The 16,931-nt window shown below is 42.0% G+C and overlaps 2 protein-coding genes across 2 annotated transcripts in view; one reads left to right on the top strand and one right to left on the bottom strand.

The window, feature by feature from the left end:
* The first annotated feature begins 1,570 nt into the window (after nucleotides 1-1,570).
* On the top strand, nucleotides 1,571-11,327 carry RAB25 (RAB25, member RAS oncogene family). Its single transcript, XM_072427549.1, has 5 exons — nucleotides 1,571-1,827; nucleotides 6,125-6,320; nucleotides 6,757-6,953; nucleotides 7,815-7,895; nucleotides 10,527-11,327. The coding sequence occupies exons 1-5, from the start codon at nucleotides 1,788-1,790 to the stop codon at nucleotides 10,661-10,663; spliced, it is 651 nt and encodes a 216-aa protein (XP_072283650.1). The 5' UTR covers nucleotides 1,571-1,787; the 3' UTR covers nucleotides 10,664-11,327.
* A 4,267-nt stretch (nucleotides 11,328-15,594) lies between these two features.
* CIART (circadian associated repressor of transcription) overlaps nucleotides 15,595-16,931 on the bottom strand; it is a gene marked incomplete in the record, with an annotated part of 17,608 nt that continues 16,271 nt past the window's right edge. The window contains 1 exon segment of the mRNA XM_072427547.1: nucleotides 15,595-16,601.

Here is a 16,931-nt window from a genome sequence, read left to right as displayed (position 1 = left end):
GGGGAAGTAACACACAATAGGAGGAGGGTTATGAAATGGAGGGAAGAAGTGAGGGTTTTAGGAGACAGAAAAAGACGGGTAGGCAAGTTTGATAAAATTGGTTTTGAGGGCTCTTTTAGAAAATAGGAGCAAGCATAGGACGAGGAAGACCATTTCTTAGAGTCGAGGCAGGTATAGAAAAGTCTTGGAGCTTTGTGTGTGATGGGGTTATAAGTGAGGAAGACAGTAGTAGGTCATTGGAGGAAAAAAGAGCAGCTAAGTGGGACAAGAGCTGTGAAGGCAAAGTACAGGAGCTTGAATTTGATTCCAGGTGAAATGGAAGCCAATGAAGAAAACTGCAATGTGCCCTGGGACAAGGCAGCTATCCTCGGTGTCTGCAAAGGGTCCGCGGGAGATCAGTAATAACAAAAGGCAATCAAAAGCTAAAAGTAAATTAAACTTAAAGTCATTCAGTTCCGGGTTTACGTGGACTTTGAGGACAGAGCTGCTTCCTCAAATAGAAATGACAGCTTCCTGTCAGATAAAAAGTTTCATGGAGTAGGGAGGAGGGAGATCGAAGGTCAATTACAGCTCAAAAGCAAACCAAGGTTGTTTCCTATATAGCAAAGTTGTCATTGTACTTCCTTGTGTCCATATAATAAACATGGCTGCTCTGATGTCAATATTTATGAAGCCATATTTTGTACTTTGCTTCTTGAGGTTGCAGTGCCATTGCTGCTTTCTTACACCTATGAACTGCTGAATGTAGCATTATGGCCACCCAACGGGCCGCTAATGAGTGGCTCAGTACTACCTGCTGTTAAATGTTATAATACTGGGGTTGGGTCAGTCGAGTACTGGCAAGGTGCCAACTGCCTTAGAACATCTTGGGGAGGGTCAAATTCTTTTATAACTTTATTGTTACTCACAAATAAAACTGAACTGGGCACACAACATTCATTAAAATGTATTCCTTAATAGCCCTAAAGGATATAATTCCACGTTGTGGGACAGTCAGGCTGAGGAGGGAGGGGCTAGATGATGCTGGACGTCCTCCAGCCAGAAAATAAGGCGGGGTCTCACTTGCTGCAGTTTCTAATGTACATTGTGAGGTTTCAGTGCAGGGGAGGAGTTGGGACAACTGTGCAAAGCTGGAGGGTAGACTTGAGAAGAAGGTTTCTGATTATGTCTGCCCTCAAAAACATCTATTGGCGTGGGCCAAAGGAATCGCACCACACCTTCTTTTCTGGTCTTACCTTACTGCTGAATTGTTATCACCACAGCAGTGTTTGATCCACCTTGCCAGTTACTACCTATTTGCCCTGGGGAAGCCACCCAGGGCCCAATCCCCACCTGATTCTGCCGGAGACGCCTTTTCAATTTGGGCCTGGCTGCTTTGGGCGTCCATAGAGACGATTGATTGTTACAATCAGAGGTAGCTTTAGCAGGGAACTGGTTAACATTTGCTTGGGCGATTGCCTCAATCAAGTTATCACAAGCCTGGGGAGGTCTGCCTTACCTGTCGAGCCTGAAAGGTGACACCTAATCAAACAGCCTGGGAAGGGAAGGAAGCTTTGTAACGCCCACTGAGTCACATCACTGCACCTGTCCCCACCTGCAGCACAGACACTCCACCTGCCTCTCCACCCGGGGCCCAGCTATGCCAGGAATCCCCTTACATACCTGAAACACCGACACATCCAGCCAGTGCTAAAATCCAAAGGACAGGCCCTGCCAGGGAACGGCGGCGATAGAACCCCAAACCATCGACAAAACAAGGACTAGGAATCCATGTTACACCCACAGCCATGAAATCAGAAGAGGACGAATATAACTTTGTGTTCAAAGGTAAGTCCTGCGCTCTTCGCTCTCTGCACCCTTTCAAAGCTGTCAGTCCAAGTTACATATGCTTCTTTATGGTCTGTGATTAAAGTGGCCCTGTCATTCTCAATCGGCTAGTATAGTGGCTCAGATGTTTCCGCCCTCTTGAATTAAAGCGTGTTTGCATACAATGAGATTTTTATCCAGAACCTGGCCATGCCTACCTGTCTCATGGCTAGAGATAAGGAAATTGGTATCCATATATGATGTGGCTGGCTGCGATCAGGGCGTGCACACCACAGGCAAACTGTCCTCGGGACAGTGAATCTTCCAAATGCTTTCTACGGAATGAACAGGTACAATTGAACAATGCAGGCAGGGCAGTAAATGTAGAGACTGGGTCAGGTTTTTTTTTTACCTGACTTGGCATTCGCTCCTCCCCAGGGAGGTGTTGGTTAGATGCTGGGCATCGACCTGCAACTACAGTCATGAGATCATCACCCAATTCAGCCAAAAACTGGTAATACCAATACTTCCTGTTTTGCAGAGGTTTATTTGGCCAATGTAGACCCCCGCTCTCAACATATGAGTTCAGGTGTCTCCAGTGAAGGGTCCTGTTAGTAATAAAGCATACAAAGACATTGGGCTCTTCCAACCTTTTTGGTGAAGACCATTTTCTGTTCAAGCATTGACCATCACTGGGCACAAAACCAGCTCCATAAAGATTTGGTGCCACCAATTTGGTGTGGAGGAACTGGAGTGTCCTACACAGACCCCTGACCTCAACCCTATTGAACACCTTTGCGATGAATTGGAATGCTGAATATGAGCCAGGGCTTCTCATCCAATGTCATTACCTGACCTCACCAATGGGACCAAAGTCCCAGAGAAATAGGAGTGGAGGCTGATATAGCCACATGGATTGGTTGGTGGGGCATTCTATATTAATAGCCATGGTTTTGGAATGGGATGCCCACTAAGCCTACATAGATGTGATGATTGGGTATCAACCTACTTTTGGTCACAGTATTCACTTTGTTGTAAATATGAATGCCAATCATCACATTACCGGGTGCACCAGGCATTGTTAAGAAATCCACATCCATCAAATGGATGAAATGAATAAATTTCTTTGTATATATCGTATGGGTTGTCATCCTAGGATGGAAAGTGTGTTACTTGCAGGATTATTAGATCACAAGACATGATACAACAAGATAACAAAAGCCTGATAAAGAGAAAATGAATGCAACAACTACATTAAGGATTGATCCAAAGACAGGACTACAAAAAAACGTTGTCTCCTCTTTCCTGTAATATAAGGAACATAGTCTGTATTCCACAATGAGCTGAGAATAATGAAAGTGTGCAGAATAGGAGATTATGGAAAAAACATGAATTTCTTGCTAAGAATAGCAGGGCTGAGAAATAGGTATACAATCAGAAATCTGTTATGGGCCTGTAAATCAAACCTATCGGTGTCACCATTGGGGCAATGAGCAATTTGGACGGAGGCTTCAAGGTAGTTTAATGGTAGATAGCGTGCTACGCCCAGCCTTTACATCATTCCTGACGCCCAACTGACTTTGTGATCTTTGTCTCATTCCTACACACCTAGCTTGGATCTGTTTCTACTGTGAGGGAAGGAATCTCCCCAGCAACCATGGGAATGTGCAAGAAACCACAAAGAATTTACTGTTTTTTGTGGAAAATGCTGATATGGGTACAGGGAAGTATTTATAGGATTATGATATGAGATGGAATGTCTAAGCTGAAAGATGAAAATTAAATTACATACAGGGAGCGGATACTTTGTGGGCAAAGGTGGACATTCCTCGAAATGATGGAATTCAGGTGTCTCCAGTGAAGGGTCCTGGTAACCTTCCATACATTTCAGATAATTGTGCACCTCCAGCCTTTTGGTCAGAGTTTGGTGGAGGCCTTTTTGTGTTCCACCATGACTGGACCCCGGTGTACAAAGGCAGCTCCATAAAGACATGGTTGGATCAGTTTGGTGTGAAGGAACTTGGGTGTGCTTCACAAAGTCCTGACCTCAATCGTACTGAACACCTTTGTGATTATTTGTTACCCGGATGGTTCCACCATGACTGTGCCCCTGTGGGTTGGTTTGGAGGACATTTTGGAGAATTCTGAGCTGGTCACAGTCTTTTCTGTTCCAGCATGACTGGACCCAGTGACATGGAGTGACCAGTTTGGTGTAAAGGAACTTGAGTGTCCTTCAAAAACTCCTGACCTGAACCCTACTGAACACTTTTAGGATGAATTATAACCCTGATTGTTCCACTATGACTGTGCCCCTGTCTACAAAGCCAGCTCCATAAAGACACGTTTGGACCAGGTTGATGTGAAGGAACTCTGTGAAGTGTCCTGCACAGAGCCCTGACCTCAACCTTACTGACCACCTTTGAGATAGGAGCTTGTTAGCCAGGTCTACTCACCCAACATCAGTACCTGACCTCAAAAATGGGTTCAAAATCCCACAGACATACTCCAATTCCTTATGGAAATCCTTCTCAGAAGGGTGGAGGGTGTTAACTCCTCATTAACAGTCATTGTTTTGGAATGCAATGTCCGACATGCCCATGTAGATGTGATGGCCAAGTGTCCTCATACTTTTTACTGACCATACTAATGTACCATTTACCTGGTAAATGTCCAACCGTCACGTGGCTGCTGGTCCATCTGGGGTTAGCAAAGGCACATTCTGATCACTTCCAGTTGGGCGGTCAGAGTATGGACTCTCAGGGTAGATTAGGGTTCATAGTATGCAGTGCCGATGGAGGGCAGGGGTTAGTTTTTTCATCTATTTGACAGGTTTCCATACAAGTCATCTTGACGTAACTTTCACATTTCACATGCTCATTCTACCATATTTCCATAATTGCTTTACAAATATGGATTTATATTGTCTTGTCCTAGTATATTGTCTAGTAGATATCTGTACAACATTAGAATCAATAAAACACTGATAAGATAGAATCTTAGAGGAGTGAGGTCCAATCATTGTGCTGCACTATAGAAATCAGAATCTGCAAATGTAAGGATCAATTATGGTTGCCCTCCCCCCTCCCCTCCACCCACAATCTATATCTAGAATTACACCAGCACTCTGATTAGATTGTTCGGAGTACTTGATCACTTTTATATCTGAAAACCAAATAAATTTCAGTTTTCCTTTAACCAGATGTGACCTTAAAGTCCTGGCCCTGGAGTGTCAACATGTCCATGATGTTATCTCAAGAAGTATTTACCGACAAACTTAGGTGCCCTGTAAAATTTGTCTTTTCATGATAACTTCAGAAATCTGAGACCTTTATCCACTGGCAGATGCCATTTCTTAAACCTCTCACCAATTCTGAGGGCCACTAATGACCTTAAGGACCAGTTGTGTTGGCTATACATGGCACAAAAATACCCCCGTGTCCACGAATTGCTTTGTTGTTGACTAGGGGTATGGTGCATCTTTCCAGACAATGCACAGAAAAAATCTCCAACCTGTCCAAACTGATCCAACCCTAAGGATGGGATGATCCAAAATAAATATAGATATGGAGGATATGTGAAGATTTTGCACCAGTGCACCCCTCCAAGGTTAGATTTTGTATTTACTGTCATAGCATAAGATACTTTGTGTATTTTTTTAATAAAAGGCTAATAAAGTGAAACTAGAGGGGCCAATTTAAAATGGGGTGATCCATTAAAAAAATGGGCTGCATTGTGGTGCATTGTAGTTCCATATATTTTAGCAGCACACCACAATACACAGAATACGCGCTGTGGTATATTGGGTGGAGAAATTTGGCACATGGCCATCTTTGCCGCAGTTGTAGTGGACTGGCAGCTCATTCTAATAAATGTCTTCAGACATTTGTTTGGTTTAAGTGCAAATCCATCGAGGCCAGACAAGCCTGGACACTCCCAATGCATCATTACAGATGAGCCCTTGTATCACTGGTTCCACGTATGAGCCTTGATTGACACCAAGCTTTTTTATATGTGGGCAACACCTATCTGTCTTCAATCATCATTCTTCTTTGGGATACCTATTCAGATTTGGGGGTCTCTTACCTGTCCAGAAAGACCCCAGCACCTACTACATTTAACCAATGTGCATTAGAAGCTGTAGGAAGTCAGATAGAATGCTTCTCATTTCCTGAATGGAGAACATCCAACATCATCTAGACCATCCCAAGTCTGAGAAGCAGAAACTAGGGAAGGCAACATATAGGCAGATCATTGTTAAATGCAAAGATTTGATTGAGTGTTCAAAAGCATTTGATGACATTCTATTATTTCTCACCAGTGGTTTTGATTGGTGAGTCCGGAGTTGGCAAAACCAACCTCCTCTCCCGCTTCACCAGGAATGAGTTCAACCATGACAGCCGCACCACGATTGGGGTGGAATTCTCTACGCGTACGCTGACGCTGGATGGGCACTTGGTGAAGGCCCAGATCTGGGACACGGCCGGACTGGAGCGCTATCGAGCAATCACATCTGCGTAAGTTCAAGTCTATGTACTTTTTTAGCTAACAGTTTAAATTTCCATTATGTAATTTTGTGATCTTTAGATCTGTGTTGATGGTAAATACAATAGTTCCAAGCCTTGATGGATAAAAAGTCTCCAGGCCCTTACTTATGGCAATTGTGACGCCTCCTCCCACATTTGATAGTATTTCCCACTACTTGTTGGATGGGTGGTTAGAACTGGAAACCTTGCCAAGGGTCGAAACATGAACACTTGCACTGTTTTCAATGGGACTGCACACCAGCCCACTAGGGGCACCCTAAACATCCCCCTAATTTTAAGGTATCTTTGATGCCAAGGGTCCCTCTGAGATTATTGTTGTCCCACATGGATAAATGCTACCTTCAAGGAAGTTTAAATTGGTAATTTCATTTAGGCAGCTATCTGATCACCCTTATTCTATCTCTAGTTACTACAGAGGTGCAGTTGGAGCGTTGTTGGTGTACGACATCACCAAGCACACATCCTATGAAAGCATAGAGCGCTGGCTGAAGGAGCTGTATGACCATGCAGATGCCAGTATTATCGTCATGTTGGTGGGCAACAAGAGCGACCTGGCAAATGAAGCCCGTGAAGTGCCCTCTGAAGAAGCCAAGATGTATGCAGGTAAGCACAAGAACATCATAGGTCTACATAGTATGGTCAAGATTCGGGGACTTCCCACCAATAGATGGAGTTCAGGTGTCTCCAGTGAAGGGTTCTGCAAGTACTACAGCATACAAAGACATTTTGGGCAATTGTGCACCTCCAACATTGTGGTACCAGTCTGACGAAGGCCCTTGGGTAGAAAGCCAGCTCCATAGGAACATGGCTTGACCAAGTTGATGTGGTGGAACTTAGGTGTCCTTCTCAGATCCTTGACCTCAACCCTACTGAACAGCTTTAAGCTCATTGGGAGCTCATCTACTTTAGTTCCTGACATCTAAAAAGCCTCAGACATCCTCCAAAATCTTACAGAAATCCTCCTTAGAATTGTTGTAGTGGTGGCAATGTAGTATTGTATGGAGAAAATCCATATTGATGGCCATGGTTTTGGAATAGGATGTCCACCCGACTCATACAGATGTGATGGACAGGTGTCCCCAAACTTTTACCCCTATAGTGTATTTATTTTCGCACAAGGGTGGCCTATTCTTGAACTTAACACATCATTGGCCAGTTCTACAATCTACAAAAATGCCGCCACTATTAACTACTAATATACATCAGTGGAACATTTGCCAAGCTGCCCACCAGTCCTCCTTTCTTCCATACTAGAAACTGTGTTGTTATGTATGTGTGTTTACTGCAGGCGCGGAACACCACTCAATCAACAAGGTCAGGTGTAACTTTTATAGCTTTTGCAAATATTTAGTTTATGGTATAGTAGCTGTGGTATATGGTATAGTAACTCTTTTGTAGTGTTTGAAACCAGCATGGTATGAAAGCAGAATCCACTATGAATGTTTTGTGTCTTCTTGTTAACAGACACCAATGGACTGTTGTTCATAGAGACCTCAGCTCTTGACTCAACTAACGTGGAACTGGCTTTCGAAACAATCCTCAGAGGTGAGAACACAGATCTTTTATTTACCTATTATTGAGTTTTAAAGTCGACCTGTCATTAACTTGACAAGTCTGCAATATTACATTTCTGGGTGTAGGTCAGCCTTTTTCAACCATGGTTCAGTGGAACCCCAAGGTTCTTCCAGAGTTTGAGCAAAAAGCTATTTATGCCTTTTAGATAAGTTACTACTGATACCAATGATCTGTTTAGCTATCTTTGAGGGGGCATTCTTCTAACCATTCATCATTCTAAGAAGCATTCTTCCCAATGAGCGCCCATAAAAGAATCCTCCTTCTCTTTGACCACAAATTAAGGTAGCATTCTTCTCAGTGATCACCAGTATAAGAAATATTCTTCCCATTGGCCACTAATATAGGAAGTCCTCCTTTTGACCAAAATATCAAAAACATTCTTCCCTTTGACCACCAATATAAGAAGAATTATTTCCAATGGCCACCAAAAAAGAAGCATTCTTCCCACTGACCACTAATATAAGAAGTATACTTCTCAGTGGCCACTCATATAGGAAGTCTTCCATTTTACCACAATATAAAAAAAAACATTCTTCCATTTGACCACCAATATCTGAACCATTCTTCTCAATGACCGCTAATGCAAGAAGTGTTCTTCACACTGACCACTAATATAGGAAGCATTCTTCTCATTGGCCACCATAATAGGAAGTATTCTTCCTTTTGACCACAATATAAAAAACATTCTTCCCTTTGACCATCAATATATATATATATAATAGAAGCACTCTTCTCAACGACCACTAATGCAAGAAGTATTCCTCACACTGACAACCAATATCAGAAGCATTCTTCTCAGTGACCACCAATATAAGAAGTATTCTTCCCACTGACCATCAATAAAAGAATCATTCTTCCCTTTGACCACTAATATAAGAAGTATTCTTCTCAGACACCACCAAAAAAAAAACAATATTCTATTTGACCACCAATATAAAAAGTATTCTTCACACTGACCACCAATATAAGAAGCATTCTTTCCAATGGCCACCAATATAGGAAGTCTTCCTTTTGACCACAATATAAAAACATTCTTCCCCTTAAGAAGGTAAGAACTTGTAATAAGTATTCTTCTCAGTGATCACTAATATAAAAACATTCTTCCCAATGTTCACCAATATGGTAACATTTTACCAACTGACCCCCAATGTTCATCACTTTGACCACCAATATGAGAAGTATCCTTCTTATTGGCCACCAATATAGGAAGTCTTCATTTTGACTACAATATGAAAACATTCTTCACCTTGACCACAAAAATAAGAAGTTTTCTTCTCACTGACCACCAATAAAAGAAGCATTCTCTCAGTGACGCCCAAAATAATAAGTATTTTTCTCAGTGACCACCAATATAAAAAACAATTTTCCATTGACCACCAATATAAAAAGTATTCTTCACATTGACAACCAATATCAGGAGCATTCTACTTAGTGACCACCAGTATAAGAAGCATTCTTTCCAATGGCAACCAATATAAGAAGTATTCTTCTCAGTGACCACCAATATAAAAAGCAATCCTTCCTCTGACCACCAATATAAAAAGTATTCTTTGCATTGACAACCAATATCAGAAGCATTCTACTCAGTGACCACCAGTATAAGAAGCATTCTTTCCAATGGCAACCAATATAGGAAGTATTCTTCTGAGTGACCACTAATATAAAAACATTCTTCCCAATGATCACCAATAGGGTAAGATTCTGCCAACTGACTGCCAATGTTCTTCCCTTTTACCACCAACATAAGATGTATTTTTCCCTGTGACTACCAATACAAGAAGCATTGCTCCCAATGACCACGACCACCGATATAAGCAATATTCTTTCCACTGATCATTATTATGAGAAGATTCCTCCAATTCCACCAATATTCTTACCTTTGACCACCAATGTAAGAAGCATTCCTTCCAGTGACCACTAATATAAGCAATATTCTTCACGTTGCTCACCAATATGGGAAGATTCCTCCAACTGACCACCAATATAGGTAGTATTGTTCGCACTGACCACCGAAATTGGAAACATTGTTTCCACGGACCATCATTATGAAAAGCATTCTTCCTTTTGGTGTCCATTTGAAGATGTATTCTATCCAATGACCACCAATATAGAATACATTTTTCCATTGACCATCTCACCAATGTGCCCTGAGACCTAATGGACCCGCAATATTCTTCCCTTTGACCACCAATAAAAGATGTGTTCTTCTCAATGCCTACCAATATATTAAAAAAATCATTGAAGCAATGACAAATGACCACTATATAATAATAAAAAATTATACCTCCCACCGATTACCAATATGAGAAGATTTCTCCAACCGACCACCACAATAGGTAGCATTCTTCCCACTAACTAACAATATTTCAAGCATTGTTTCCATTGACCAGCAATATAAGAAGCATTGATCCCATTGTTGACCATTATAGGATGTATTCTACCCACTGACCACCCATTTAGAATACATTTTCCTCATTGACCACCTCTGTAACGTGCCTTAGCTCGGGATATGGGATAGGAGGGGGTTCCCTGAGACCTGAAAGCTCTGTCAATGGTTCCTGCCTGTCCACACCCTAACGCTTGTCTCCTTTTATGTTCTAGACATCCACAAGAGAGTTCTGAAGAACAAAGGTGAAACCCCAAAAGAAAACACCGTTGTCTTGTCCAATCAACCCACCACCGCTCAATCCGAAGCCCAATCAGCGGAAGACAAAAAATCCTGCTGCCGAAACATCTGATTCCGGAATATACTTTGTAGGGTCAGTTCAGAATGAACATAAGAACCAACTGAGGACCACCAGAATGCCACCGAAAGCCAATGGGACCATTCATGGTCAAGAAAATTCCTACCAGGGTGCCAACAACCTGCCCATATGATGTCTTTATTATCTTTTTATATCAAAGAAGGAAGTTCCACGTTTGTTAGTATTTATGTAACGCTAGTTGGGTGTAAAGAGGACCAGTCACCTCTTCAATGTCAAGCGGGAACTGTGGCAATGTTTGCAAACATCCTTTAGAGTATTGATTCTTTTTTAGGGCTCAGAATTCCTCTATGACATCCTTCTTTCAAAAATTTGTTGCTGGTTGGCATTTCAAGGACTGATGAGCAAAGGTATACCAAAGGTCTATAGATAAGATTCAAAAATATGTATTTAAAAGTTCCAACGTGTAGCCCACGAGTCTATGCAGCCACTATTTTATACTAGAAAGGAGGCAACTGGTAATATGGGAATAGCAGACAGGAAGTAGGCTGCGCGTATGAAAATACTGCTCCCTCCCCCCAACGCATGCACTTCACCACCTTCATTTTACATGTTTAATTTCTGATCAGCTTTGGAAAATTTGACTTATTTATGCAGCAATGGTATTAAAGATGACCATTCACTCTTGGGCTTATTCACATATCTGTTGTATGTTCATTTATATTAAATGTGCATGTGAAAATGTGAGATGGATAGAGCGTTGTCACCTCATAGCAGGAAGTGCCTGAATAAGGACCTTCGAGCAGGGTCACCAGGGATCAATCATGTAAAGTCTGAAGTTTTAATGGCTGAACCAGACCACTATTCATTCTTCTCTATTTATTACCCCCCTAAAGCATTAACATTTTTCCAACTGACCGCCAATGTTCATCCCTTTGACCACCAATATGAGAAGTATTCTTCTTATTGGCCACCAATATAGGAAGTATTCATTTTGACCACAATATGAAAAACATTCTTCCTTTTGACCACAATATAAAAAACATTTTTTTATTTTTCAGACAATTCTCATTACATAAATGGCAGTGGGTGGTTCTTATTGGTGCTCCCTTTAGAAGACAGGCCGATGACACTCTGCACTTACATTATGTCCTCAGTCTTCTGGGCTGATTGATGCCTAGTGCTTTTCAACCCAGAACACTGGGGACATCTAGTGGCAGAAATTATTCATTGCAGAAGGCAGAGCTCTAGCAGAGATGAGAAAACGGCAGGTGCACTGCAAATGTTTGTACCACCACGTCAGCACTCCTAACAAGTTCACGTTAATGATGGCCCCTAAAGTTTATGGTTGTCTTCTCCTTTCTCTCAAATCATTCTGTTGGGTTGTTGGTAGCAAAGGGAAATACCTGGTACTTTCATCTATGGGGTACCATGTGACTTGTATCCCGCTCTCCCTTCTTCTAACTTCTTTGGTGCTCGGTGATTGGCTGATCAGGCACCCAACGCTGACACATAAGCCCTGTGTAAGCTCCGAACCAAGATTTGAATCTCTCAAACAGCTTCTTCTTTATCCTGTAAGCAAAAAAGAGCAACATGGAAGCAAAGGGTGGGTGAACATGTGCAGGGGAATTAAAGTGACCCTGTTGTGTTGCTTTTTCATTTAGTTTTCAATAGATTGGGGAAAGGTTAGAACACCTGCCTGTGTTCCCGTTGGGGGTCATTCAATCCTTTCTTTATGTTCTAGTGACCAAAATATATATAAAAACAAAATATCATTACACAACAATTCTTCCCTAATGTCTTCACTTTGTCGATAATGATAAGAAATGCTGGGACTTGTTGTTTCGCATTCATTGACGAGGTGTGGGATACGAAAGATAAGAAGAGAAGTGTGTTCCCCTTACTAGAGTCTTACAGGGAAGGTTGAGCCACCTCTTTAATTAGTCTAAATTGAACATTCAAATCAAAGGAGGGAAAGAAAGAGGTTTTGGGCTCGCAGATAGTTTTGAGAAACAAAATTGTTGTATTTAAACACAATTAGTAAAGTAAACAAGTTCAGACAGATCTATACCCCATAACTGTTTGACACTTCGCAGTATATGGGTAACATTGTACATACGTATATTCAAGGAATACAAAAAAGGGTGATGAAGAAGACCGTGCTTAAAAAATAATGAATCCAACGCGTTTCGCCACGAATGGGCTTCCTCAGGGATATGATAATAAGCAAGCTTAACAGTCTGTATATGTACATACAGATTGAAATGTCTTCTGAAGAATAACTCTGCTCCCAGCAGCATGGTTTGTCTCTGCATTGGTGTATGCCTTTGCTGCAATTAAGCTGTTTCTGACCACCACTAGAGGGTGCTATTTACAGACGAGAGGCCTACTCTGCCCTGCACCGGATGAACCGTCCTTATTGCTGCAGCAGATCATTCAGCCTAAAGAATATCCTGGGAGCCAGTAGAGCACTGGTAATAATGTTGGAAATAGGATTTCATTTCTTTAAAGGTAACCCATCATACTCATATTTTAAACTAAGCTATCACAAGGAATACTGTAATATTTAGTTGATCGTGTAACCACATTTTGAATTTGTTAATACTGTTGAAGATAAGAAAATGTCATGAACAGCTTTCTAAAAGGGAGTAACACTCTATGGCCAAACGTGGTGAACATCTGACCATCACACCTGTATGAGCTTGTTGAAGATTCCATTCAAAAACCAAGAACATGGAGTTGGACCCTCGTTGAGGGTACCTCCTAGGAAGGCTTTCCACTGGATTTTGAAGGATGTCTATGGGAATGCGAGTCCATTCATCCAATAAACATGGTGGGGTTAGGTTCTGAGAAGACCTGGCACACAGTTGGCTTTCAATTGATCCCCAAGGTACTCAGTAGGGTTGAGGTCAGGGTTCTATGAAGGCCAGTCAAGTTCCTCCATACCAAAATAGGGGCATAGTCTTGCTGGAACAAGAAAAGGTCTTCAGCATGAGGTTTGAGAAGTACCTCAACGTTGTATGGAGTATTACCAGTACCCTAGTAAGGTCCACTTACATGGTCCATGCCCCCTTCCCCTCCCTAAATCACCTACGCTTGATGTACCCAAGTAGAAAAAACATGCCTTGTCCTACCCGTCTTCTGGTAGCACTTAGGCAAGGATGATGTTACCAACCTTCTGAGAAGAGTTCCTTGGAACACAAATTTGGTTAGAAGACCCTTTTGAAATGGACTGGAGCATCCCCTAAGATCTTGTCTGCTCTGAGCTTCACAGGAACCCACCTGGAAGGTTGCAATGTCATATGCAACAATGCTTCCAAGGTACATTTTTGATCTACTTAAAGGTAGGGGGTGCAGATAATGGGCCTGGTTAATCATAGCCCTCCAAGCCAGGATAAGATAGACTACAATGGAAGAACCTGGGTGGTTCAGCAAACTTAGAATAGAGTTCTAAAAAAATAATTTATTGGCATGTTTTCAATCCTGGACCAAATCCCTTCCAGGTTTCCAGCCTCATGAATAACTGCGTGAACAATATCTCAGACAATGTTGGGTTAATCACAATGTTCTGCAAGGATGAAGGAATGTCTGCTCACATGGATCTGCAAGGTACAACCACAAGGCAAGGAAAGACACTCCCTGGCTCCACCTGCATCAGCCACCTTCTCACCTTACAACACGTGGAGCTGCACACAGATCTGAAGGCCGAGCCAAGCTGTCCCATTGTTTCCTTTGTCTGCTGTTCATATCTTACATAACACCGACGTAGTCAGATCTGCACAAATCGCAACAGTTAATAACACACGTTGAAAAATAAGGATGGTTACGGTCAGGCTACAATATCTTCTATCCTTCTATTGACGTGACCATCTTGCCCCATCTGTCACCAGTGCATGGAATATGAAGCCATCAGAGCTCAAGATAGCATGCAGATAATAATGCAAGCTTTCTCTTTTAATTAAAGTAAACTTGGATTAACAAATACGAAGACTAAGGGACAACTCTCACTTTCCATTCCTGCACATTGTGGTGCCATTTTTCTTGGTCTGTCTACATTCAAAACATGCACACACATAGAAGTGTGGTTCCATGCATTGTGGTGCGCTTCAACAGAAGTGCTTTGGAGCTGCAATGCCGTAGTGCGATAACACAATGCATCTGATCTCTAAAATGCCCTAGGAGTCTTTTGGCAAAGTCTCCATTGCCAAAACATCTTTCCACCATGCTTATGCCAGTTTTCTATGCACAATCTGGCTCATGCCGAAAGTAGAAATCGTAGCCAAGGATATGGTCACAAACTATTACATCATCTGTGGCTACCCCATGGTAGAATAGAGGTGATGCCCAACTTGGATGTTGTGGTGGGTAATAGATCGATGACTGGTAGCCTGGTTTGTCATTACTGGAAAAGGTGGCATTATAGGGGTAACTGAGCACAAATGTGCGATTATTCTGTGCATATGTGAACCTTATGGTAGGAGCCCACCTACCCTGAGGACTTCAGTTCACAATATATGTTTTTTTACCAAGGATTTTCAACTGGTAGTCCTCATTTGTGGCTTGCTAGGTCCAAGCTACAGCCTATGTGGGGTGGCAATGGGGTGCCAAGTGCCAGAAGTGTGCCTAAGTTCCTGCCACAATGACAACAGCTCTGCCTTTTGGAAAGAATGATCTCCTGCATGACATAATGTCGTTCCAAAGAGAAGAAGTCGAGAAGAGGCATTGTAGGTGTTCAGATACATTACCAATCAGATGGGTTGTTATTTCCTAGGGGGGTTATTATTGCTGCATCAAAGAAAAATAATTAAGCTGTGCCTTTCATATGCCACTCATGGAATACAACAAGATGTGGCCCTTGGATCTATTAGGTTTGACACCTTGGGTTAATAAAGTCATCAAGTGGACCTACAATGGGTGCCACATTACAATATATTAGATGGTGGAAGAGAAGAGTCATACAAAATCGGTAGTTTGCTTGGCACAAAATGCCCTTTTTATTTTCAGTAATACAAATCAGATATACATAGAAACCATAACATTGTCAGTTTTATTAAATAACAGTTCACTTTTTATTTATGATCACAAGTTACAGATGTTGCAAAACTGCATAGAGCTATTAAGTGCAAAGAGTAACTTCAATTACCCCAAACAGCATTGCATGCTGCTACCCACTTTCCACCAGTGGCAAAGCGTCACACTTCGCTGGCTATTCATATCAAAAGAAGCCAAAAAAAAAAAAAGAGCCATCAATGAGACATTAATTGCATTGCTACTGGCTAAAAGAACCAATGGATGTGGGATTACAATTTTCTGATCTGGACTCCCCCCCCCCCCCCAAGGCCCATAGACCTCAGGGGACACTTATATTTTTGCCCTAATGGCAGCTCCACCTACGTATAAACCTAGCATAAACAGGCATGCTAGGATGTTCTGACTTTTATTACTGTTTAGAAATGTTGTGGGTACTAAGTTTAAATACATAGACTAAATGAACTTGCTGGGACTGTCTCAATGTAATATTACAAATTGTCTAGATACAGCATATGGCCAACTATTTGGACACCTAACTATATGGCCAATATGGACCCTCCTCTAAATGAATGAGTTCAGGCGTTTCCAGTTAAGGGTTCTGTAATACTACATCATACAAAGGCATGTAGACATGTGGTTGGGTCAGTTAGTTGTGAAGGAACTTGGTGAAGGCTCTTTTCTGGTCCATCATCACTGCTCCTTTGTGTACCAAACCAGATCCATTAAAATATGGCCAGTTTGGTAGTGAGGAAGATGAGTGACCTCCACAAAGCCCTGACCTCAACTCTAGCCTAGGAGTGAAGGCTGGTGAGTCAGGTCTTCTTACCCAACAAATGGACCTGACCTCACCAATGGGACATTTCCCAGAGACTTCCTCCAAAGACTTGTAGAAAGCCTTCCTCTAAGAGTTGAGGCTGGTAAATTAGGTCTTCTGATCCAACATAAGGAACTGACCTCACCAACAGGACCAAATACCCAGAGCCTCCCTCTATTGACTTGTAGAAAGCCTTCCCATAAAAGTTGAAGCTAATAGGTTAGGTCTTCTCACCCAAAAGGACCTGACCTTACCAACGGGACCAAATACCCAGAGACTCCCTCAGAAGACTTGTAGAAACCCTTCCCATAAAAGTTAAAGCTAATAGGTTAGGTCTTCTCACCCAAAAGGAACTGACCTCACCAACGGGACCAAATACCCAAAGACTCCCTCAAAAGACTTGTAGAAAGCGTTCCCATAAAAGAGTGGAGGCTGTTAAATTAGGTCTTCTGATCCAAC

This window comes from Pyxicephalus adspersus, chromosome 12 (genome assembly GCF_032062135.1).
Source record: "Pyxicephalus adspersus chromosome 12, UCB_Pads_2.0, whole genome shotgun sequence".
Lineage (NCBI taxonomy): Eukaryota > Metazoa > Chordata > Amphibia > Anura > Pyxicephalidae > Pyxicephalus > Pyxicephalus adspersus.
The sequence above is the reverse complement of the archived record's forward strand: the minus strand, read 5'-3'. Positions and strand labels throughout refer to the sequence as shown.

Bases quoted from the DNA above. Each gene is read 5' to 3' on its own strand.
- RAB25 (XM_072427549.1), top strand. From the start codon at position 1,788: ATGAAATCAGAAGAGGACGAATATAACTTTGTGTTCAAAG. The intron at 6,321-6,756 runs GTAAGTTCAAGT...TTCTATCTCTAG, and splicing joins TATCGAGCAATCACATCTGC to TTACTACAGAGGTGCAGTTG. The intron at 7,896-10,526 runs GTGAGAACACAG...TTTATGTTCTAG, and splicing joins TTTCGAAACAATCCTCAGAG to ACATCCACAAGAGAGTTCTG.